The following is a 25,917-nucleotide window of genomic DNA, read 5'->3' on the forward strand; positions in this document are numbered from 1 at the left end:
GCGAAAAATTGTAACTGCAATGGTTTGCGCCATAGAGCCAATGCACCCCTGCATGCATTGAAGTGAGGTTAGAAGGCTAAATTGGCTGCAACATTTACAAAAACGACTAAATGACAAAGACTGCGAGGCTGCTGCAATGGACTGTACGATAAAGGTACGTGTTTGATCGTTTTTAACGCTGCTGCTGCCGGTGGTGAAAATGACAGGCGGCCACCCACACCAGGTCTGAGTCTGCTGAGTGAGAGAGTCAAGGCGGTGATGCGAGCTCCCCACTCTTTCCTTCTTGTACAAAATTTCCTCTTCCTTCCCGTTCGTGGTTGTATGTCGGCTCTATAATAACACAACTAACCACTACATCTTTACACTCAGATAAAAACACTAATTGGTGGCCGGTTATGCGCGTAAAAGAGGATTTCCAAGCGCGTTTCGTTTTTTTTCTTCTGATTGTTCTGTTTAATAGAGCTCACCCCGCTAAATCCGACTACACAAAAAAGTAAAAATAATTACTAAACATTTAACGGGTTAACAAACTTTAACGAAGAATAAATTAATTAAGGGATGCTGGATTTTATTGTTGCGCACAAGGCAGGTGCCCCAAAAGGCGCCATGGATCAACTTGGATACAGTGAGAGACTGTTTTTAACGAGCAGGAGGATCCATTTCCATCAGATGACTGGTATTTCACATTTCTTTCTATCATTGCAACTTCTCTTCTCTTCACCACCACATTGCTTCAATTTCATTTCTTTGAAAAGACGCAGAAATAAATGCCCTTATGTTAGGACTTTACATTGAAAAGACCATTTTAATGACTCAAAACTGATTATTGCGCAACGAAAAAAGGGGCAAACTTTGTACCTGATAATTTAGGCCAAAAAAATACACAATAATGCCATTGCTTTAACGAATCTGCCTATAATACGCGACGATTGTCTTTCGGTTTTTATTTATTTCTGCCTTAAGGTATTCTTACAATTTCCTGCATAATCGTCCCTAACTTTGACGCCACATTAATGCAAACATTTTCAATTTGTTATAAAATTGCCTGTTTATAATAACGAAGGGACTTGATAGTCTATTTCAACCAAAATAAAGGTCTTATATTCAGCTAATTGTAAAACTCGAAAAATGCATTTGAAAAAAAGGCCTTAGATTGAGGAACTAATTATTGTACTCATGCCTCTTTCGATTCTAAAAAAAACATGTTTGTGTGTTTAATGGTGCCGTTTGGTCTATAAAGTCAATTGTTTTTTCGTTAACATTAAAAGAAGGGAGAAATTAAAGGGTCAGTGCAGAATATTGAGGACATCCTGGAACGAAAACTAAAATTTAGACGTTAAAATTAAAAGTTTCATTTTATATTTGTTTTGTGTTCACATGCCTGCTCACGCAGGATTCTTCCATGATAAAACGTTAATTCTTTAGATAATGGCTCTCTTGCAATGTGTCGCAGCAGATTGTGTGTTTTGAGGTTATTTTAAGTATAATTTATAGCTGCAAACGGGAGCACTTGTCAGGTGTCGTTATCTGAACTCAGCAGGCTTCCTGTCTCAACCTCAGACTTTCCGCACACATTTCCGCCCCGTGGACTAGAAAAAAAAATGTCGAAAAGGCAACAAAAGCCTCTCCAGAAAGAAACGACGTGGACAAACTTGAGGCGTTTCATTGTTTGAACTCTTCATTGTCCCCCTCACAGGCTGGGAGGAGAAGGAGGCCCGGGTGTGCCTGCGGCCTGCACAGGCCCGCGCGCTGCCAGGCTCCGAGCTGTGAAAACCGCACCGCTGTTTGTGTAGCAGAAAAAGCGCAGCTGCTCGGCCCTTTGCAAAATCAGCTTGACTTAACTTTTACTTCTGCTTTCTGACACTTGCCTCAGACATAGCGAGCAAACAGGACTGTGCTTTTGCACAACTTGATCTCTGGCCCTGTTATCGTTGGGAACACCTCGTTTTGTCAGTTTTCAGTCCATTTAAACATCCTCAGGTGTATTTGGGAGTGGGACGCGGGGGACACATCCCATACATACAGTTGTCCACACTGTGAAAGTTGATTTTACTTTTAAAAAATATAGATAGCATTAAAAATGTAGGTAGATGTAAATATAAGTCTTAATCTGTTTACTTCATATCTAATTGCTAAGTTTAATTTAAAAAATGTTATATTTACTTATTATTTGTGAAGCTGTTGCAACTTAAAATGACAAGTTTACCTTAAATTAGGAAAATTTGCTTTGATTCTTCAAACTTCCCATGGCCTCATATTTATGTTATTTATGTATTTTTTTTCCCCTTGTCTGTTCTGCTCTTTATTTTATTCTATTTTTTCTGCTTACTGTCCCTATCATGTAAAAATTATAATAAATAAAGTATCAAAAAATGACAAGTTTAATCAAATCAGTTCTAAGTTTTAGCAGCTTCAGTAAACCATGTTTACCTGTATATCTGTATGGTTGCATTCATATTTGTATATTCTTAAACATCTCCAGAAAACAGAACTTGCAAAACCCTCTTTGCAATGATCAAGCTAAGTCAGACCAGCTTGGTTTTCTGAAGTTGCTAAACACCTCGAAAAACAGGGTGATTTCATTTGTCATTTTTAAGTTGCAGCAACGTCACAAATTTAAGTAAATACAGCGGAATTTCAAGTAAACTCAACACTTCAATAAAGTAAACATATATTAAGATTTGTAGTTATATTTACTTTCTTTTTTCAAGGCAATGCATTTCCAAGATTATTTCAAGAAAAATCAACTTGTCATATTTTACAGTGCACTGACATAAAAAATTAAGTAGTAGATAACTTTTATACTGACAAATTTAGAAACATTTACACCATAAACTGATGCAAAAAGGGGTCACATTTTTGCATTTTTGACGCTCAAAGACCCTGTTTCATATGTATCCTCCCCAGAATGTTGAAACTAAAGGCCTTGTTTCTCCCATTAATAGCAGTTGACACCAATTTGACAGATACCCTAACCTAGTGATACTCAACTTATGGTCCAATCTGGCTCACAACAGTGTGCCATGTAGTCCCCCAACCACTCTCCAATTCACAATGAAAATATAGGTATTCACACCAGAAATATATTTTGTACATTTTAGAGGCCAGAGTGCAAAAAAAGCATCAAAAAAGCGTTTGTTTAAACTCTATTCAAACATAATTTTAGGCAGATGAGAAAGACAGAACGGAAAAATAGAAAAACAAATTTGGCGATTAGCAAAACTTCACAAATCGACGCATATTAGCGATGTTAGCGGCGTTATGTTTTAAGCACGAAAATAAGTTTATGTTACATTACATTGATAGCTATTCACAAAAGACTACTGTAGCAATTTCAGCAAAATTTCCATGACTTTTCCAAAACTTTAAATGATTTTTTCCTAATCAAATGATGTTTCCAGGCCTAGAAAACTTGATTGTGAAATTCTACAACTTTCCAGGTTTTCCATGAATGTGGGATCCCTGAATTTACATCTGAGAAATGTATATGTATTACCAAAACAGACTTCAAATATGAATCATGTAATTGGTGCATGCAAGAAAGTAGTTGTTAACCACATCCTTGGTTACAGTTCAGGGCAGCGGATCACAACCTTTTTGGCTTCTGGCTCCTTTAAACAAAGTAATGCTTTCTTGCAGCCACTTATCACAGGTATATGTTTACCTGTCGTGACTAAATTCTCTTTGTTTTACTTAAATCGGTTACTTTCAACAGCCCTATAAAAATATCAAGCAATCCACATGAAAAAAAGCAAAGATAAGAGAGAAAAAAATTTACATTTTGTTCAGCAGAAATATGTTTTCTGCTCTCCTATATTGGGAATAATTTTTGTAGTCCCTCAGATTTATCCTGCAACTTGTTGGGGAATAGCTGCTTTTAGGTTACCAGTAGAACTGAAATAAATAGCTGATTATCAGATTAGTTCATTGTTATGAACTAAATCTGCAACTATTTTGGTAATTTTAGAGCTGTTTGAATCATTTTAAGCTTAAAAATGATGTTCTGCAGAAGACCAAATGATCAGTTATGAAAATAATCAGCAGATTAACCAATAATAAAAAATTATAAGTTAGTTACAGAAATCAGATGTGAAACCTAAAATAGGTTACAGCCAAGCAAAAACAGGTCACTCAAACTGCAGAGCCACAAAAATTTTAAATTGCAATTATATAACTGCAAAAAAAGTTCACAACTTATTCACACTATAGAGCCTTGAAAGTCCTGAAAGGTTGTATTTTTTATGTGCACGAAAGATATTAACTTTTATGTTGTGCACAAAAGTTAATTATCTTGTGGGAACAAGTTATTAACTTATGCACACAATATAAAAGTTAACTTGTGTGCACAGAATAAAACAAATATCACCTTTTGGGACTGCAGTGGTTCTGTATTTTCTCACACCGTAAAAAGAAACAATCTGTTTTACCTTAAAATAGTTAAGTGTTTGGGCTGCCTTAAAACTGAATTACGTGAACTTAAGAAGAAAACTCTAAATCATTTTGCAACATCTTAAAGTCTATTAAACATATTAATTGACTGATTTTTTACTTCAGTTGTGATGAGTTTCAAGTTTATCTGACTAGAGATGCTTATTTGTTTTGATTTATTACAAAATTACCTCAAAATCTTAAGGTAGCCTGAACACTAATATTTTTAAACTGAAAACTCTGGCATTAAACATTAAGCACCTTTGAACTTTAAAAACGTACAAACACCCTCCATGTCTGATTCATAACATGACTACCAACTTACATTATCTCTTTAACGCTGTGTTGCAATATCCCTTTAGATATTTTACCAAAAAATACTTTCAAAGGGTAGACACAGAGTTGGAAGTGAAGCTGTTAAAGTGCATCTTATATTAGAGAATCCAAGTCAAACATGTTGCTGTTGTTATCCAACACTTTCCTGCAGTTAAACTGTTAATCAAAAATGTTACAGCATAGAGATATAAGAAGCATGAACGTCGGTTCTCGGTTTGGGCAAGACTGCATGATGCAACACACAAAGCTGCTGACTTAAAGCCAAAAGTTTCCGTGCAGGACTTCATGTTTGTGCTCTCACAGCAAGTGAAGAGTGTTTACTATCAAACTGAACCCAAACGGTGTTAATTGTAGGACATCGAGGCACAGGCACATCAGCAGCAACCTCGAGAAGGTCATGTTTTTAAAAGCAGTTTTGTGTCACCGAGCAACATGCTGAAACACATTGAACAGGAAGTCAGTTGTGGCATTAGCGGTCAGGCCACATTTTGGTATATTTGTATCAGTGTGCAGAGGAGAGAGAGAGAGAGAGAGAGCAAAGGGAAGATAAAGAAAGAGCGGGAGTGTGAGTTTGTGGTTGTGAGAGCATGAGCTTGTCACTGAATGTACAAAAATGAACATGATGAGCTGCTGCGAGTCACGATAATATCGACAGTTTGAGTGTGTAGCGTTTAAAAAAACGTTTAAATAAATCGTCTTTAACACGAAGTCAAACTATTCTCCATCATGTCTTCTCATAAGAATTTGTCGTCAGCAGCCTGCTTTAGCCGACTGTTTCACTTCTGCACAGCGAGAAGTGCTTCTGAAGGCACTGAGGGCCTGAGAGGAGGAGTGGGGGAGGCAAAAACGACAGAAGTCGAACACAGCAATCAGTCGAAGAAGAAGTAAACACGGAGTGCGGTCAAAAGAAAGCTGAGCAGGGCAATACGAAGATCCAAAACACCTCAGTCACGTGAAAGAATTCATGTTTTTATGGAAAATTAGATATTGATCATCTAAAAATGTGACACCTACTGCATTCAAAGTCCTTAGTTTAACTTGTTATTAGCTGCTCCCCTTTTCAGATCTCTGCCTGAGAGTTGTCATTTTTAAATACAGAGTATCAGCAACTACAAGGCCCATATGAATAATGGAAGTCTTAAACTTGAGATTAATTTGAGAGGTGTAACCATCAGTATAGATACTACTGGACCACATTAAATGAAGGATAATGACACATTTGCCCAAAAACTGTAGGAAACAGCAAAACAACATCTGACAGTCACCTGTGCAGAGATAGATACTTAAAAAAATGAAGCCGGACATAGTGGGAGAGAGTAAAGTAAAGAAATTCTTAGGCAAATCTTGAAATTAGCATTTTTAGGTACGTTTGTGCAACCTATTCAACAGTAAAACTCAACGGATGTCATCTAAATGTCATTTAACAACAATAATAGGCGTTATTTCGAAAAATCAATCAATCAGACCTCTGATTCTGCTCATAGAAAACCATAACAAATGATCAAAATGAGCCCCTTAAAACTTTAAAGGGGAACTTCACTGATTCACACATAGCCTAAAAGTGTTTTTAGGTCTTGAATATGTTAAAAGTGTTTGGTGGCTCAAGAGCGATCTGTGCAGTCTGATAAATCACCTCAAGTAATGTCGCTGGGGTCAGTTTGTTTTGAAGAGTACAACTTTTAAAATGAAACAAAAGTAACAGTGTGAAGTTAAAGAACCACACCTCCGAAGCCCGCTGCTCATTTCACCTTGTGGCAACATTAGCCTCAACTAGCATCACATCCCCCAACAGGTCCTCATACACTGGTTCCTATGACACCTGACGAATTAGTGCCACATAAATGGCATCATCACATTATGAAGACCACTTAACGTAAAGTTACACACTTAGTCTAGTAGTTAGGTTTAGGAAAAAAAAACATGACAACGAACCTTAAACCCTCTGAAATCTGAACAAATTGGCTTGATTTCTTTTAAAAACACTGAAAGAAGGCTTTGAGCAATTAAAGAAATTACCCCAAAATTGGCAACAAGAAAAAAAGTAAAAAGTACAAAAAATTACCTGAAATTGAAAATTTCAAAACAATTGAAATTTGCAAAAACAACTAAATAAAATTAAAAAATGAAAAAAATAAATCAAAATAAATGTAGAAATTAAAAAAAAATAATAATAAATTTTAAAAAATGTAAAGGTTTTTAAAAATGACCTGAAATAAGTGCTTGCAATAATTATAATAATTTTGTAACATAATTTTAAATATATAAGTATGATAATTATAAATGTAGTTTCTCCCTAGATTTTTTCTTTTTTTTTTCCCTTGACATTTTGTCATATTTTAAAAAAAGTAATTTTCTAAATCTACTAATTTCTTACAGTTTGTAAAACAATTATTACCATGTTGCTTATTGCCTTTTTTCCCATGTTTTTGAAAGAAATCGCACCAGTTTGCTGAGGAATTTGCCCAACTGTCCTCCTTACTTGGACTTTCACTCTTTAGACTACTTATTTTTTTTATTTCTTTCTTTATTTTTTTTTTTATCCTTTCAGCACATTGGTCATGTGATCACAGCCTTTCCAGATATGTGGGTTATATACGAATTTTGGTGCATTACTTTTCATAGGGATACAAATGGACCAGGGAAAATATCCTGGATGGTTACACGTCGGTCTATATGGCTGCACTGCGCACTGACTACTACTGCTAGTAAAGCCACCCAAGACTGTTGCTATGGAAACACTGTTCGCACCCTCCAGTCTCACCCCAGATTCTTTGAGAAGTTTTGAGCTGCAAAACACCTTTAGCATCACTGTAAGCTCTGTTAGCAGACAGAAATTTTACACAAGTCTGCATCTTTTTTTTAAATTCACAGCACATTATATGTTTTAATCATCTGTGTCTTTAACCCTTTGAAACCTGGAGCAACTTTGAACCCTGTGTAGATTGGTGTGATTTCTTTCAAAAACACCAAAAACAAGGCATTGAGCAATTTAGTAATAAACGCCCCACAAATAACAAGAAATTATTTTTAAAAAGTTAGGGAAAATGTCAATGAGAAAAAAAAGCTAGGGAAAAAGCCCCATTTCTCATTACATATTTAAAGGAATGTTATGAAATTATTATATTTTTAAAGCACTTTTACTAGGTAATTTCCTTGTTTTATGTTTTTCATTTTTCATTTTACAAATTTTAATGTCATTTTTCAGATTTTTTTTTTTTTTTTTTTTTTGATAATTTCTAGGTAATTTTTCTCTTTAATTTCTCATTACCCTCCTATGTTTTTGAAAGAAATTTCAGTTCAATTTGCACAAGTTTCAAACGGTTAAATCCAGAGCAACTAATATCAGGTAACATTTCTTTGATGTGAAACAATATGGGTTGTTTTTTTTCCTTATTTAAAGTTTTTGCTTGCTTAAAAAAAAAAAAAAAAGGTTGTATCCATTGCACAGCAGCAAAAGCTCGATGCAGCAGCAGCAGCAGCAGATTGCTGAAATCCCACACACACTGACTTCTGTATCAGTTTGTCTGCAGTCTTGAGGAAATGCCAAACTGCGTGCCATGCATTAACAAGTGGTTTACAATGCTCAGGCAACAATGAGCTAAAAAAAAACACACACAGGCAAAAGAAAAAAAAAGAAAAAAGAAAAACACAATGCGAAGTCGGCACTTCAATCAAGGCGATACTCGTCTTGCTGTCCAATGAACCCGACCCCCTCTCTTGTTTTCCAGCTTTAAAATGACCCACATTTTTACACGGTGCCCCCCTCCTCCACCATTTCCTCTCCCTTGGCCTGTGCCAAAAGGTTCCTCTGCACATGGCGGCCAGGTTTCCTGTAGGCCACTGAAAAAGCACGGCACTGACGTACGAGGCCCAAAGACAATGCTCTACTCCTCTAAACAAACACGCACTTGCACCCACTTAGAGTGCCGTGGCCGCATCACACATGCACACACTTAATGTGAGCAGCAGGCACAACAACAGGTCCGGTATTTTGCCAGACAGAGTGCGTGGGATGAAAGTGCCATGTTGGGGTGGTTTCTGGGGCCTTGCTGTAGATGCTCAACACAGGAAGACGGATTTATAATCTCGATTAGACTCCACCTTGAGCTCACACCCTTCCCCCCCTTGCAACCCCAATCCTAACGACAAATAAAACTGTGGTTAAGGTTACTGATGTTCAAGATTAGACAGCCTGCATGAACAGTTCACTTGTGATTTCACGCCTGAGTGTTTTTCTGCATGGTTTGATAACATGCTATCTCTCTGGCTGTTTAGATTCAATAAACCTTTACAGTTTTAATCAATCACAGGGCATTACACAGAATATTAAGGGATATTTTTGTTGCTGCAGCTGTAGCTTGGAGGTTAGAAAAGAAAGAACGTGACTGGAGGATTGCTAAGAACTGCAAATCTTTCTGTTGTGTTACACATTTGTAATATTCCCTAAATGGGAACGTGTACAGCATGAGTAATTAATTTATTGAGTATTATAGGAGTAGTGTGTAAGATTTAGTGGCATCTAGTGGTGAGAACTGCAGATTGCAACCAGCTGAAACTTTTCTGGGTTACGATTCCTGCAGCGTTTTATTGTTGAGGAAGCTTTTAGCAGGAGTCAAATTATCAGCAGAGGTCTCCTCCTGTCCGAAACAAACAAATCTGGTGATTTAAATCGGTTACTGCACTGAACAATGCAGTTGGACACTGCAAATCAGTGTTTCCCTGACGCTGCTCAGCGTGTCAAAGAGGGGCTTTTCTGACTTAAATATGCTTTGGCAATATGTATAGTGCTATGTCATGCCAGTAAAGCCAACTGAATTGGACTGAAATTGATGGTGCCGCTAGCCAAGCACCTGCTAATGTGTTCTCACCTTTTATTTTTCCTCTTATAACTTAAAAGAACGTACAGGAGATTTTCACCAGGAGCTGAATTATCCACAGAGGTCTCTTCCTCTCCAAAACAAACAATATTTTTTAAACCTGTAAAATTACTGAATAAAGCCTTTTCACACAAAAAAAAAAATCAGTGTTTTTGCAACGCTGCTTGTCCTGGGGGGCTCCTAAATACTGAGGCGTATGTGGAAACACGAAACACGGGCCCGATCTAGATCCAGTGTTGGATTTGTCTGACGGAGAAACATGGTGATCTCCATGAACCCGCTCCTTATTAAGATATAAACGGCTCATTCAAAAGTAATGAAAACACGACAATTCCTATTTTTTAGGTGATTCTATACTAAAGACAACATACTTGTTATATTATATTCCATTTCTGCAAATATATCCCCCTAAAACCTACACACTAGACCTTTTAAGTCAGTCATGTCACATTTAAGCCCATTATCTATTGTTGCTGAATCACAATTTCATTTTCCTGTTACAGTAAATATTTTAAGCAGATGTGGTTTTCTGTTATTTCTGCTGGCATATCCTCTCAAAAACTATGTTTAATTATTTTGTTGATTCATTTGATTCCACAACAAAAGTGAAAAAAATTAGGGTTTTTTTTAGTAGAAATTTGGGGTGATTTTTTCCCATCAAAACAAAGCTTAAAAAAGGAAACCTGGCTATAATCACAGAAAAAAAAGTTTAAAATTTAAATCTTTCAATATTTAAATATGTTGTGCTGGTGTTATCAGTAATACAGCTCTTGTAGTTACTGAGGTTTTACTTTTGTACACTGAACCATCTACAAACACAGTCTGTATGTGGAAAACGTCAGTTTCCACAGGTTGTGACCCGGCACATTAATGCCAGACACTGACTACTGTGGCTCTGTTGGACAGGAAGCGCTGTCCGTGGTGAGTGAGGATCAGCCCATATTCGAGCCGCCCTACACCGCAGTACACATGAAGGCTGAGATGACGTCGCCCGGCGGGTTCAGCCAGGCCTCCAAGCAAAGTCCCGAGCCCACCGAGCCGGAGTGGGTGGGGTCAGCGACGCAAAACCCCGGGAAAAGAGGCGAACACGTCAATGGAACCAGGTGAGTCAGGACAGGGCGAGGCCACAGGGGACACAGGTTCCCGGATTGAATGACTGCAGCTTCGTCACGATCCATGGCAACATTCTGGGTTTTTCCAGACACTAAAATTGTTTGTTTATTGTTCTCGTACCAAATGCAACCCTTTTGTTGTTTTCCACTGCTGATAGATGGAAATGTTTGAATACAAATATGGTCTTTACAGGTGTTTTAAACTTTACTGAAGGATTAAACACCACCAGAGATGGAAAGTTTTGAGCCATTTCTTCTTTTGTACATTTTCTGTTACTTTATATTTATATTCCACTACGTTTACATGACAGCTATAATTAATAGTTACTTTTAAGAGTAAGATTTTACATTAAAAAAACATATAATCATCGTATAAAATACTACAGTTTGTTAAAAACCAAACCACTGGTTCCCAGCCTTCTTGATTTTTAACCTATCACAAAAACATCTGTGACTACTTGCGGCCCCTTTAATCTCTATAAACAGACGTCTGCATATGTATGCAGAATCTGTGGGCAACAGGACAAGATTTTGTTATCGCAAGTGCTCTGATCTGAGTTTTTGGTCTGTTTTCTGAGTATTTATGACTGTTAAAATAAGCTGTTTCAAATTTTAAAAAAAAATGGTGGATGCCGTAACATTTTAAGTCGACTGAACTTCAAATGTGACACATTTATTTTGTGTCAGCTGTACTTATTACTTACAAAATTCTGAGTGCAGGAAGTTTCTATTACATTTTTGAGCGAATTCGGCTTTAGTTGTAAGATTTTATGTTAATTTGACTTTGAAATTTCAATATATAGTAGTTGTTTGTACATTCAATCTCTAAGTATGTTTTTAAGTTTAATAAACATAAAGCTAAACATTTAGCAACCTGGTAATTTTATGTTCATATGATGAAGAATTTAATGCTAAAAAACAAAAAAAGGTTAAACTGAACTGACAAATTTCCCCGCTGACAAGAATCGTGGGGCTCATTTATTTTGTCTGGTGTCCTCATAACTTTGATGTTACTGTATTGAGTTAAACTAAAAGTTTTGAGTGCAAGCTTCCAATATTTTTTTAAGTTAAGTGAGCAAATGGCTGCAAGTAAGAGTTATTTTCATTATCAGTTAACTGACCTATTATTTTCTCTATTATATGGACCTTTAACCAAAATTACAATCTTTCCTAAACCTTAACCGAAGTGCTAATGTTGCCAGAACCCAAGTTAAGAGTCTGATCATTTACAAGCTTTACAAGATATTTCAATGATAAAAATACATTTTTCTCCTGTCTGTTCTAGCCGTGAGTCCCCTGTGGACTGCAGCGTCACCAAACGCTCTAGACACATGAGTAACGACGGGGCCCCGATGCCGTACCAGGCCTCGTACCCGGAGCCTCGTGTCAGCCCCCAGACCGCCACCCCGCCCAGCAGCGCCACAGAGGAGAAGAGGGTCATCGTGCCAGCAGGTGAGCTGAGTCACTCAGCATCAATTACCCTCCATTCTCACCCAAGACCGACGCAATCACAAGACAGTTTCCCAACAGATGCACGCGCTGAGCTTGAGCAACATCAATAACTGAACCAGAGAGCAGCACAGCATTTGTTTTTCCTCCAAACTACTACTACCATCAGCCACTGCTCTCCCAGCGAAACAATAGCATGTTTCTGGTTGTCTGGTGAATCATATTATCAAGGTTTAAAATGAATTCTATTTTAAAAAGAGTGAAGTCTAAAGTGTAAATTTAGCACTCAGGACCGTGATGTTATCAAGAGAGAGGGCAAGCAGGAAAAGATGTGTGATGAGCAGGTGTGGGCATTTTTAAATTATGTTTCCTGTGGTTACAACAAGTTTTAACAGGCTTTGAGAAGGATTTTCATAAACAGACATTTAGATATTAACTTTCTTAAAAAATAAAACTTTTAACAGCCTACTCCATTTTTCTTATTAAGTCCAATAAACCACCGTGTCTCCTATATATTAAGCTTATATAAGACTAATTTGAAACAGAAAATATGTAATAGGGAAAATTAGGCTAATACTGAGCAAATTGCATTTTCTAACATTGTGAAGGTAAATTTTGAAATTAAATAGGTTATAGCTTAGTAGTTACACTGTTAAAAATGTATTAAGTAATGTAACTATTTTAATTACTTTATCAAAGCTTATTACATTTGATTACTTTACTTTTCTGACAAATGTTTTAAACTGGGCAATAAGGCTGATAAGTGTCCATAGGCTACGCCAAAAAAGGACACTCCTGCATCTTGAAAAGATGCAAAGTGAATGTTTTATTTTACATATAACCTTTTTAACAAAATAATATATTCTGATGCAACCTCTGTAATCACCAACATTTAGATCAATAGTTAACTTTATTACATATATTTTTCTCAGTAATTAAAATTACACTCAATTTGTAAATTAATTACATGTAACTTGGTACATGTAACTAGCTACTCGCTCCTCTGTAATTACATGGAACTACTTACTTGCCTCTTGTGAGTTACTTACAGCTAAGTTACTTGCTCCTTCCCAGTTACTCATTCATCACTAGTAGTTACTCGCTGCTTGTAACATGGAACTAGTTACTTGCTTCTTGCTAGTTTCATGTAACTGTATTTTCTATAAATGCAAGTCACAGAAATGTTGACACTTAACGAATCAGCACTCGTAGTGACGACACCTGAAAATAGGAATCCTTGTGCGACTGTTACCTGAGATTAAGCCGTTTATATTTAAATATGGAGAGGGTCTTCTTCCACAGAGTGTCCCGTATTTTTATTGTGGCCCAGAATGGATAAGCCAAACACTGGCTCTAGATAGGACTATTCACATTTTTAGGCCAGCTACTCTATTTCTCTTACATCAAGAAACAGGGGAGAAATTTCAGTTGGTTGCAATCTGTGACCTCATCACTCTCCCTATCCTTCACCAGATTACATTATCTCCCTGAACCTAAAACACCAGTCTGGCCGCAAACCCGAGGCTCTGGTGTCAAGGTTCTGCACTTTGTATAACGCCATCCTCCCCAACTTAGTCATATATTTATGAAAGCAGCTTAATAACACACAAATGTCATTTCTAGGAGACATGACTGTGCATAAAGACCAAAACCAAAACATGCATCCTACCAACAAGTATTGTCAGTATGCAAAGTCTGATATATTTTATTCCTCTGTGTCTGAGAGCTCCAAAGACACATCGCTGAGCCGCACAGTTTCACTGGGTAACATGTTGTTTCATTATGATAAACACGGGCTCTGTAGTTCATTTTGATTCAGTCTCACACACACTAAACCACTGCTGAAAATGTTCACTAATATGTATTAATCCAGAGCTGAACACCCAAAGGGGCTGGAGCCTATCCCAGCTGTCACTGGTACACCCTGGACAGGTCGCCAAACTATCGCAGGGCAGACACACATAAGGCGGGTGCAATTACATAGCAATATTTGCGAAATGATGATGAAACACAATTGTGAGATGACTGCATTTCCATTGCAGTTTTGCAAAATGTGGCTTTTTCAAATTGCCTGAAATACCACCTCATGCAAGTATAAAAGCTTTTTTGCAATGAATAGACATTTTTTCAAAAATTGACATGTTTCCATTAGGTTTATTTTTATATTATTTTATATTTTATATTATTATTTTATATTTTGTCGTAGGGTGAGAGGCGGGGTACACCCTGGACAGGCAATAACAATAAAGTTTCTCTTGTTCTTGTTTGCATTAGTCAATTTAAGAATTAATGGAAACCCGCCTATAGACACAGACAACCATTCATGCTCACATTCACACCTACAGACAATTTAGAGTCATCAGTTAACCTGACCTGAATGTCTTTGGATGGTGGGCAGAAGCAAACTCCACACAGAAGGGTCCCACCACCCAATTCAAACGCCCCACACTGAATTCAAACCCAGGACCGTCTTGCTGTGAGGTGACAGTGCTAACCACTACAGCCCAATTTAAAACATGAAACTATACATTTGTGTCCCATTTTTAAGGATCGACTATTTCAGCAGAAAAAGAATGAGCTTTGGGCTGAGTGCCTCGGGAAGTCGAAGAGTTTTTAAAGACGGACTATGTCATTTTCATGGGGTTTGTTGACGATATGAAAAGTATAGAATAACACCAGTCATATCCCTCCAAACACAGAAGACATAGAAGCAGCTGAATGTGAACGTGACAACAAAACAGGAAGGATGTGTCATTGCTTTACAGAAGGATTCAAGGTTAACACGTATGTTTAAATAATGCTCTCAAAATAACACCATGACACACCAGTTCAAGTCAAAAGTCTTAATTTAAAATATGCTTTGGGTTTCAGAGGAGCTATAGAGCTGAGTTTCCTCATACTTCATCTAAACCAACTTTTGCTTCAGCTGAATTACGAGCACAATGGATTTCCCTTTTTCTTTGCAGAGGAAAATCTCTTACAGCTTAGAGTGAGGACAGTGATGTGTCATTACTATCCAGAGAGTCATAGTCAAGGTTGAGACTGCACTCCGTCCGTCTCATCTTCGCAGTGAATCACTGCTCAAACTATGTCAAAACTAACCTGATGACATGTATTACGCTCTCCCTCTCGTACACATTTCCCATACTGCTATGGTCCGTTGAGACTCATGAAAAAAAATTAGCTCAGAGCAGCACATTTTAGTGAGTCAGTCTCTCTGGAGAATTACCACCTCAGACTGTGCTCAAAAAGACGTGCAGTAGACGCATTAAAACTTAACTCAAATCCATCAATGAGTCACCAGCGCCGAGTTATTCTGCTTCATAATACACGGATGTTGCATCACAACGGCATGTGTTAACCAAGGACAATCGGGACGTGAGGGTGTGGTGGCTTCTGTTCAGGACCAAAGCTCCTGCCTAATATGACGGGCAATTTACAGTCAGTGTTTGCAACTGGAAATGAGTTTACTGTCTTAAATCAGACTAGTGATAAACTTTAGTGCTGTACCAAGAAACTCAGTATCAACCTAAAACTAAGTTATTAAAGGCTAAGAAATGTCTCACTCTAAGGATTAAATACAATTATTATTTTTTAAAAACTATAATACCTATGAATTTATATGAGTGGTTGTTTTATTGTTTTTTTAACCAAAAGTGAAGTTTCATAATAGTAGTGTAGTGCTTTAGATTTAATAGTGAATGAACATATCAAACCCTGATAAAGCGTGACCTAAAAAACATTTATAGAAATGCAAAGCTATTTACCATCATCCATGTCTCTAAGAAATTATATACACTTGTCCACTGTTAACACCATCTTTCCAAAAACTTCAATTAATTCCTGTGAGTTGCCCAAAGCAAACCTTAAAACATGTGCTTTAGTAGCTACGTACAGATAATGTAATGCAAGAGCGGACACTGTACAGATTTAGTAAAGAAAAAAAATTAAATCATGTTTCTAACAAAAGAGATTTGAAAAGATGGGTTTTAAAGGGTCGAGAGGATATCTAATGTCATATAAGTATGTGAAGATAGATAGATATAGAGATATAAATAAATAGATAGATAGATTTTAAAGTATGTCTTTGGCAGCCAATTTGAAAACTATATCTTTTATTGACTTATAAACCTACATAACATAATACTTTATTGCCGTGCCTAACTACTCCAATATTAAGGGTAGGTGATATTCTTCAAAACTATTAAGGTTAATATGGATATTTATCCAATGTTAAGATGCATCCCCAACACATGTAAAATCATGCACTATAATCAAAATGTTTAAAAGAATTAACTTTTCACCGTTATGCATAACGCTATAGTAAAAAATACTCAGTGCAATATTATTGCTCATATCTGGTGACACCTACACACTCTCACAGGGTTGTCAAAACCACCAAATAGACACAATTTGCCTGGTGCCTAGCAGTATTGGTAATTATTTGTTTACTTCCTGTTACCCTCACAGAAATCGCAAGAGCAGGTGGCAGCCTGTGGAGAAGCAGGCCAAATGTAGAGTTGGCTACAAAAAAATTAGAAAACTGCTTTTTAGTTTTAATGCGCAACTTAAAATTGTGTGTGCCACTGTGAAAGAGTCTTAATAAAAACATATTCATGGCTGAAAGACATTTTTTCAAACTAAAAAATATATTTAACACAAATTTTTAAAAAGTAGTTCGACTAAACCAGGCATTGGTTTTCGCAGAGTGAGTATACACACCCAACCACCCACTTCAAGTCAAGTATCAAAATCACACATTGCAACTGGTGCTGGTGAGTTTTTTCCGTTAACATTCAGCAATTTCATGCCCTACAAACAAATTAAGTTTGCCCAAGGGCTTCATTTCTGCAGCGCTCTTCCCTCCCTCCTCTGGTCAGCACAGAGAAATGCTCCTCTTTAAGCATCTGAGTGTTAGAAACAAACTGCACATTCATCAGTCTGTGCAGTGAAACAATAAGCAAACCACATTCTTCAGTGGAGTGGGACTTAAAAAGTATTTGCATTGGAAATGTCAATGATAAAAATTTGACCCAAATAATTTATGATCATTGCTGTACGCCTCCTCCTACAACTTCCTGTTTATGTGACTTTTTGAAAGCTAGAACCGCATCTTTTTTATTTGAAAGTTTAGATAATATGTGAAAATTTTAGCAAGCTAAAAGATTGTTTATCCCTAAAAACAGTCGTTCTACAAAGTGAGACTTTATTAGTGTATCCACAGGCTTTTTACGATCTTTTCTTGTGCATATTATTGCAGATCCAGAGGTTTGGACACAGGATCACGTGCGGCAGTGGCTGGACTGGGCCATCAAGGAGTACGTTCTGGAGGAGGTGGATGTCATGCTCTTCCAAGCGCTAGATGGCAAAGCCCTATGCAAGATGACCAAAGACGACATGATGCGTCTCACGTCGGCCTACAATGCAGACATCCTGCTCTCGCACCTCAATTACCTCCGGCAGAGTAAGGCTTGCCTCGTGTCTGGGACATCTCTTTTTCTCTCTATTACTCCAGCTGATAACATTGTTTTTTCCCCTGAATCTGACTTCAACAATGTAAAAAGAACTTTGTTCTGTGGCCACAAATATTTCACCTGCATGTAAGCAGGACCAGAAATAAAATGAGACATAAATGCACTGATATTATTTGACAGCTAACAGGCTAATCAATGGAAATAAAGTTGATCATAATTTGATTATAAATTAGTAAAAAAAAAGTTAACTGATCAATTAATAGGGATAAATGTTTGCGTGTATGGTTCAGCTTCTCAAACATAAGGGATTTTCTGCTTTTGATAGAGATGAAGAGAGACAGAGAGAAACAGATGGATTTACATTTTAAAGAGAACCAACCAACAGTGTCATCATGCTGCTTCAATGTGTGATTTTAGACAGCATGCCGGCATCGCGGAAACAAAAGAAGTGTGAAGCGTGTCGTTTAACATAACAGAGTGATTTCACACCCGGGCCACACTGCATGTGTGAGCAGCGTGTGTTGTTGAGAGGCTGCTGCAGAGCTACCTGCCATTACTTTATTTCCACAATTAAAAGGATGTACTCCACTCATTTATGATACCGTCAGCAGCAAGGTCCTGTAAATGTTTCACAGTAAAATGCCTTGTGTCAACAACTGAAAGGAATCTGTCAATTGAAACACTGGCAAAGGGCTTTTATTTTGAAATGGAAACAGTAAAGGTTGAGTTGAGTTGAGTAAAAAAAACATATAAATATGTATTTCCTCAGATAAAAACATTGAAACTATTTTTGCTGAAAAACCCCACCTGTCATGCTTAAAAATTGGAAAGCCTCCAAATTCTCTAGAAGAATAAACAAAGCTGCTGTGACGCATTAGTCTTAGTTTCGGTAAGATAAATGTAATGTCAAATGTAAATACAGGGCACAAAAAACCTTTGCATCCTCTGCAAGAAAAATATATCTATAGAATATCTGTAGAACACACAATATAAAAAAATACACTGTATGTATGCTAAATTACTGCTACCATAATATAAACAAGAGATAACTTTCTTCACAGATATTTTACAGCTTGCAATACACTACAGGGGAGCTTATGTTTTCTTTTGAGGCTGGAAGATCATGATGTCATTTAAAGCTGAAGTTTTCTCATGTTTTTAACTATTTTCCTGTCTTCAGTGTGTGTTGTGACCTCTGTTCCTCTTTGCTAGCACAAGTTTCCTGTATTGGCTGACATTATGTCGTCACGATTTCTGATACTTGCCACATTACATAATTTAGCAGTGTTATTGTTTCTGCAAAATGTTACAAATGCAGCTACAGCAGAACGTCAACATCTAACGGTATACTGTGATCCAGTGCTACAGCAACACCACAAACTGAATCCTCACAAGTGCAAATCAACTCATGCAGTGCCTCTGATGTCTATCCTTTATTTTAAATTACCATTTATGACAAAGTCCATTCTAGTATGACTGATTTTTTAGTATCCATATAAACAGACAATAAACTTGACTTTTTTATCTTTGCTTCAGGTAGCCCTACCTTCTCGTACTCCACAACTCCCACCAACACCACACCACCACAACAACCCAGACTACAGGTGAAAGCAGGTAAGATCCTTCAATCTCCATCAAAAGCCATGAAAACCAAATTTTCTCACCTTCTTACAGCGGTATTTATTTATATAAACATCCAGCAGTTACGGAGCAACACTGTCTTTTATTGGGAGACATGTTTCTGGCCACCTGCTGTATGTTAGTCCAATAATTACTTAGCTCGTTTTTGTTTTTGTTTTTTTATATTGTGCTTACTGTGTCTATCTGCTGTTTGGTGTTGTTGTTGTACACTATAAGAAGAAAAATATACTACATACTTTTTACTTCACTATAATCATTTAAATAATTTAGTTACTAGCAGTGTTGTGATGTAACTAGTTGTATGTCACAGTGAAAATTACAAAATAAACTTAATTGTAATCAGTTACTGAAAAATTATGTAATTAAATTACAGTTACTATTCAAAATGTTGTTAATTACAAATATATTCTCTGTAAAAAGCTTTTATGTAGAATATAGCTTTTTTTTGTTTTTTGCTATATTGAGTTAATGAGTTTTGATATATTAAGTTAATGCTCTAGACAATCCCATTTACTTTGTTTCAGTTTAACAGTACATAAATTTCACTATTGCACAAGTTCTTCTTACAGCCTCTTTTTGGGCACGAGCATGTTTGGATGGCTTAGAAAATTTGGTGTATGTGGAGTTGACTTCTCAGTTTTTTAAAATTCTTGACAGAAATTTTGAGAAATATAAGAGAAATTTCACAGAATATTGCTGCATGAGGCCCATTACATGATATGTGAAACATAACTGCCTAAAAATAGTAAAGAAGCAATTTTTCATTCCATTATAAGTTAAAAAAAACTTTACTCAGCTTGCAAAATACAGGATAAAATTTTTTTCTGTTTCATTACCACCCTAGTCGTACCGTCCACGTGTGTGAATGTTTCTGGGTGTAAATCAAACAGCAGCAAACTACTTGAATGATTTAGGGATTTAAAAATAATGTGTCGAGTTTCAGAACCATGTTATGTAGTTTCAAAAGTCAAAAAGGGTTCCTTAGCACAACATTGGCCTCAGTTGACAAAACTCTGATGAGTCCAAAACTCAACAGCCAGTTTCAGACAGGAAACAGCTGCACCGGCGCAGGAAAAGGGGGGTACGGGTCCTACTCCTGGGACACTATTCACAATCTTATGGCGACAGGGGGGGGCCCGAACAAAAGAACGCATGCCCAAGAAACAGGGGGTCATCTTCAGACCTCCAAACTCTTATCGTCTTGGTCTCCATTTACTGACTTCCTTCCTGCTATAGCCGAACTGTCCCTCTGTCCACTTCAAAGCCTTTTTATGCCACGTGCCAGCTGATGTCTAGTCTCATCTTTGTTGTTTTTGTGTGTGCAGAGAGCAGTTTTGATGAGATCAGCTGCAGGAACAACTGGCCGGCAAACACCATGAGTGCAGTGCCAAAAGGTATGACAACAAAAATGAGGATGATATGAAACTAATGACCATGATTCATCTTTCATGCACGAACAACTTCTGGTTTTACATTGAAATTGACTCTGTAAATCCAAAATTAGGCCACAGCTGAGGATCAAACTGTTCTAAAATTATTTTTGAATTGTAGGTCCCTCCATGGAGCACCAACACAGCTCAAGAGTTACAGAGCCTGCTCCAAGAATTGTGCAAGGTACGAAGGCTACTCGCGCCAAATATTTTCATAGTCATAACACAAGGACCTTTAAGGTGGCTCAATCTCTACAAACTCACAGAGTGCTGGAAACGACTGTTCAGAGCTCAAGAGCTCTGTTTGAAATTCAAAAGTAGTGGCAATGAATGTGCTTTCGCAGTATGTTTTTATATCCATGTCTACCCACCTACCTTGAAGGAAATATCTTATGTTAGGTGACTCTTCGTTTGCTTCTTTGGTCTGTTTACGAAACACAATCGTACTGCCTAGTGCATAGTTCCTACTTGGTGCAAGACTACAAACTCTATGTAGTAACTGTATGACTGCAAAGTCATCTTGGTTAATTTGATTAACCAATATTGTGTTGAAATTTATTTTGAAAGACAAGCTGAGGGCCATTTAAGATTGGTCTGCTGGCCACAGTTGGCCCCCGGGCCACACTTTTGACATGACTGTACTATGCTAACAATGAAAATGCTTTCATACTGATGTTGAGCACTTAAATGTTCACCATCATATGTTGGCATACCAGCATGCTAATATTTGCTAAATGGCACTAAAAAAAGTACAGTTGAGCAGGTGGGAAAGTTTTTTGTTTTGTGGGTATTTTTTCACAACAATGAAAGAAATTTTAGATTTAATAAGAGTTAATAAGTCCACTTACATCGTCTATGGACTTGGTAAATGGACTAGTGCTTTTCTAGTAGTTCCACCAGTCAAAGCGCTTTCACACTATGAGTCACACACACATTCATACACTGGTGAGTCAGTGAGCACAGCGTTAGACATATTTAAATCACTTAACAAAATGGAGTTGTGGGTTTTGATTTCAGTATATTTCCCTCCATCAAAATAAGTTCTTGCCTAAACGACTAGGACAACACAAACATTAAGTTATGACGCATGTGGTGTCAAAAAGCATGAAAAGCTGTTTTTGCTATTACTGAGGGCACTTAAAATGAAGCATTCAGGTTCAAAAGATGAATGAAGTAACATCTGCATGTAGAAATAACATGCCTTTTCTTCTTTACAGATCCGTATCAGACATTAGGGCCCCTTAGCAGTCGGCTAGCCAACCCAGGTAAGAATCTAAACCACCGCAAGATAAACCAACAAGGATGACACAAATGAGGCCTTTACACTGTCTGCTTTGGCAACATTAAAGCAAGAAAGCAAGCAAGGGCTGGCACACACGCACTTACTTTCCAAAATAGAGTAAACGTCGAGCAACACCTGTTGTGTCAGCAGAATTGCATAACGCTTACGCTGAGACAAAATCTGGCTTCCCTCTCACCAAAATGACTGTTTGCCCTGCTGTTTCCTCACAGAAGGCCAAGCCCTCAGCTCATCCAAGAACCGAACAGGCAAACAAAGTCCATACAGGCTCCCTGACCCCAGCGCTCACAGGCCTGTGGGTAGGTTTCTGCCCCGATGTTTTTTACTTCCTCCAAGCCACACAGTGAAAAGGTCACATTTAGTGGAAAAAACATGATGTTAGATATGTGTCGCAATATTAATAGAAAAAAACCCCGCCCACAACAAAACTCAAAAGGTACTTTGTTGAAGGAAAAACTGAGGAGCTGTCCAGGTAACTTGATATATTAAATTAGTATTTAACCAGCATAAAGAGGGTCCTTACATAAAATCTATGTGGAAGAATACACAAATGCTTTTAAAATTGGTGCTATGCAACCAGAGAAAAAAAAAGAGAAAAAGGCCTGTGTATTTGCTTTTGTTCAAGAGGTAGAAAACATACAACTACCATAATGCACTGAACCTATAAACACTCTCACTGGTGGGTGACATACTGCAAAATCATCTGCTTTACAGCGACAGCTTGGTGAAAAACAATTTCTTATTGCAGTTAGCTAAAACATATTTCTGAGCACATTTGAGGTAAGAAATATGCAACTCAGTTACAGTATCTTGGCTTAGTTTTACTATTTGATCTCAGTTTTTCAGCCTTTGTTTTCATTATGTAGGAAACAGTATGGTTCCCACTTCCTGTCCATAAACTCTCGCCATTACAGCTAAAGAGGGTATGAATGCACAAAGTTGGATTTTTTGTCGATAAGCTGATATATAACATCTCATCTAGCTGCTAACCGATATCGTTATATCCACTTTTTCCTCACTTAATATCATATTATGCATTCTCTTATCGTGACGGCCCAGCAGCAGATGGAGACATTAAATACAATGCTCAGCTTCAGTGTATGTAATGTTCATGTAACGTGAAAAATAAGGAAAATACTTCAACTTTGTGTTGATGTTTTGCACATGTTCACATTGACAATAAAAAAAATCAGTTTCATTTCATTTCAATGCCAATATCTGCCGATACAGATGATGCGCAGATATTATTGTGCATCCCTAAAACAGGGCATCAAATGTTTCTGAAAACATTTGATGCCCTGTTTTAGCCCTGAAGAAATATGCAGTGTGACGCCATAATCTTTTTCTAGCTTCAATCGGCACTGCCTAGTTGACCATTTTATCAGATTTCAGTCCTGAGTTTGAGAGAGAGAGAGAGACGAATCTGTCTCTGGATCTCCCTCTATACTCCGCAGCGGCAACATGACAAGCTTGCAATATGAAAATGCGGAAGTGCCGTCTGTAGTTTGAGCAATAGCGCTAGAGTCCACCTTACCAGATGACGTAAAATACATATAGGCACTGATTAAAGGGAGGGAAGTTTGCCAGAGTTTATCTACAGATACCAGCCACATTGTTTTGATACAAAGCTGGTTGAAAATCGGTGAGGTTTCCCTTTAAGTGGAGTTGAGGTCTTTGTTTTTGTTCCTTTGTTCAAAACTGCGATGCTAATTTTAATTTTAAATGCAGATGCTCATGGCCTGACATCTAGAAACAGATGATTACATCCTCTAAAATGTTCCAATATTACAAGTGAAAGAATAAAGACCTAAACTTTTCACACAGCTACTACTAGTAACAGTGTGCATCAGTACCAAATTCCTCAACTGTCCCTCTTCCTCTCTCCTCCCAGGTTCGGGGCAGATCCAGCTGTGGCAGTTCCTGCTGGAGCTGCTGTCCGACAGCAACAACGCCGGCATCATCACCTGGGAGGGCACCAACGGTGAGTTCAAGATGACCGACCCCGACGAGGTGGCCAAACGCTGGGGCGAGCGCAAGAGTAAGCCCAACATGAACTACGACAAGCTGAGCCGCGCCCTACGCTACTACTACGACAAGAACATCATGACTAAAGTGCACGGCAAGCGCTACGCCTACAAGTTCGACTTCCAGGGCATCTCGCAGGCGCACCAGAATCACGCAGCGGAAGGTGGGATTGTTAAGTACCAGACTGAGATGTCTTACGTCCAGCCCTACCACAGCCACCAGCCCAAAATGAACTTCATGGGTGGCCATCCTGCACCTATGCCCGTCTCCCCTGGCAACTTTTTCAGCCCTCCGTCGACGTACTGGAACTCCCCCAACAGCCCCATCTATCCCGGGTCAGCCATGACCAGACATCCCGCCACCCACTCCCACCTGAGCTCGTACTACTGAGGACGATGCATTTCACACCGGAACAAAAGAGAGGAACCCAAACGTGGGAGAAAACACATTAACCTGATCAAGGATGCACCTGAGCTGAACTCCGTATGAAATGAAGGTGAAATGACGCTACGGTCTGTTTCTATCAAAGGCATTATGAAGTTGTCACATTCCTTCCTCAAAATGGACAAAACATGAGGGTGAATTAACCGCGAGGAATGAATCCGATGGGTATTCTTCACGATTTTTATCAATATACTGATAACACACTGTATTAACGGTTATTCATTTGTTATGAAACCAAGTTCAATTTGTAAGTATTTGACTTGTTGCTGTTGTAAAGACCAAAGGCGCAGCCGCTACCGTGCAAGTGGCGTTTCAGTTTTGAAAGAGTTTCTTTTTTCCACTTCATAGGTCGAAACCACAGTTATCACATTTTATGACCTGACATTTGTAAAAGAACAATTGTACAGAATGATGGTTATGTAGCAATGTAACATTTACTCTTGATGTAAAGCTAATAAATGATGCTTGTATCTGAAAATGGCTCCTGAGTTTTATCATTGACAGATTCTGTGTAGAAACTTGGCTTTTAAGGTTTCTGTCTTTTTGTAAGTGAAAAAAAGCATTGCAAGTAGGTATAAATGAAAGTATATATGTCGTCCTGAGCAGAGTGGGAATATTGTTATTAAAATTAGTTAGGTTTATCTTTTGCCAGGAAAGTTCAAGTATAAAGTGGAAAAACAGTTTTACTTTTGGGTCTGTGGTAGGTTCAGAGTAGGGCTGAGCGACATTACTTAAAAACAGCATTGCAATAGTTTTTGGGCTGAATCGCGATAACAACATTTTGAAATATCTGTAAACCTCTGTAGACAACTAAAATATAAAATTATTAAATGAACTACAGTTATAATAAAGTTAAAAGAAATCATTTTGTGTGTATAATAAAATTAAAGTACTGCTATAATGAAGTCAAATTAAATATTTCTATAATAAAGTTAAATGAAGCAACTTTATAATAAAGTTAAGTACTGCTATAATGAAATAAATAAAAGTGTAATCTTTGGTGCTTTTATTTTGAAGGAGGGGCCAAAAGTTGCACACTCCAGCTTTAACAATTAACAAATACTTAATATAGTTGATAAAATGTTATGATGTGTGAGACAACAAACTCTTACTCTTACTGTTAACAGTAAAATACTTAAAGTAAAAAAAAATTATTATCAATTCATCATTGATTAATGACGTTACCAGGCTGCTAGCTATAGCTTAATCATGAACGGACAGATATGAAAGTGGTGTCATTCTTCTCGTATAACTCTAATAAAGCTAACGCCGATAACCGTGTTAGATTTCCAAAATGTTTAACTATTCCTTTAAATAGAGGACAAAAGTTTTGCAGTTAGTACTAACAACTACTGTCTCTCAAATGTCTACAAATACAGACCTCAGTCATGTAATGAGCCA

At 37.5% G+C, this 25,917-nt stretch overlaps 1 protein-coding gene across 3 annotated transcripts; it reads left to right on the top strand.

Moving 5' to 3' along the window:
* Window positions 1-24,994, top strand: fli1rs (Fli-1 proto-oncogene, ETS transcription factor-related sequence). Of its 3 annotated transcripts, none has more exons than XM_042489678.1 (10): window positions 1-154; window positions 10,548-10,744; window positions 12,039-12,205; window positions 17,463-17,666; window positions 19,213-19,290; window positions 20,643-20,711; window positions 20,869-20,931; window positions 21,965-22,012; window positions 22,260-22,346; window positions 23,939-24,994. In XM_042489678.1, exons 1-10 carry the CDS (start codon window positions 137-139, stop codon window positions 24,460-24,462), a joined length of 1,455 nt encoding a protein of 484 aa, XP_042345612.1. In that variant the 5' UTR covers window positions 1-136; the 3' UTR covers window positions 24,463-24,994. The 3 variants fall into 3 exon arrangements, with proteins under 3 accessions (XP_042345612.1, XP_042345614.1, XP_042345613.1); XM_042489679.1 differs by lacking the exon at window positions 1-154 and adding an exon at window positions 314-676; XM_042489680.1 differs by lacking the exon at window positions 22,260-22,346.
* Window positions 24,995-25,917: the final 923 nt, after the last annotated feature.

Source organism: Plectropomus leopardus, chromosome 7 (genome assembly GCF_008729295.1).
Source record: "Plectropomus leopardus isolate mb chromosome 7, YSFRI_Pleo_2.0, whole genome shotgun sequence".
Lineage (NCBI taxonomy): Eukaryota > Metazoa > Chordata > Actinopteri > Perciformes > Serranidae > Plectropomus > Plectropomus leopardus.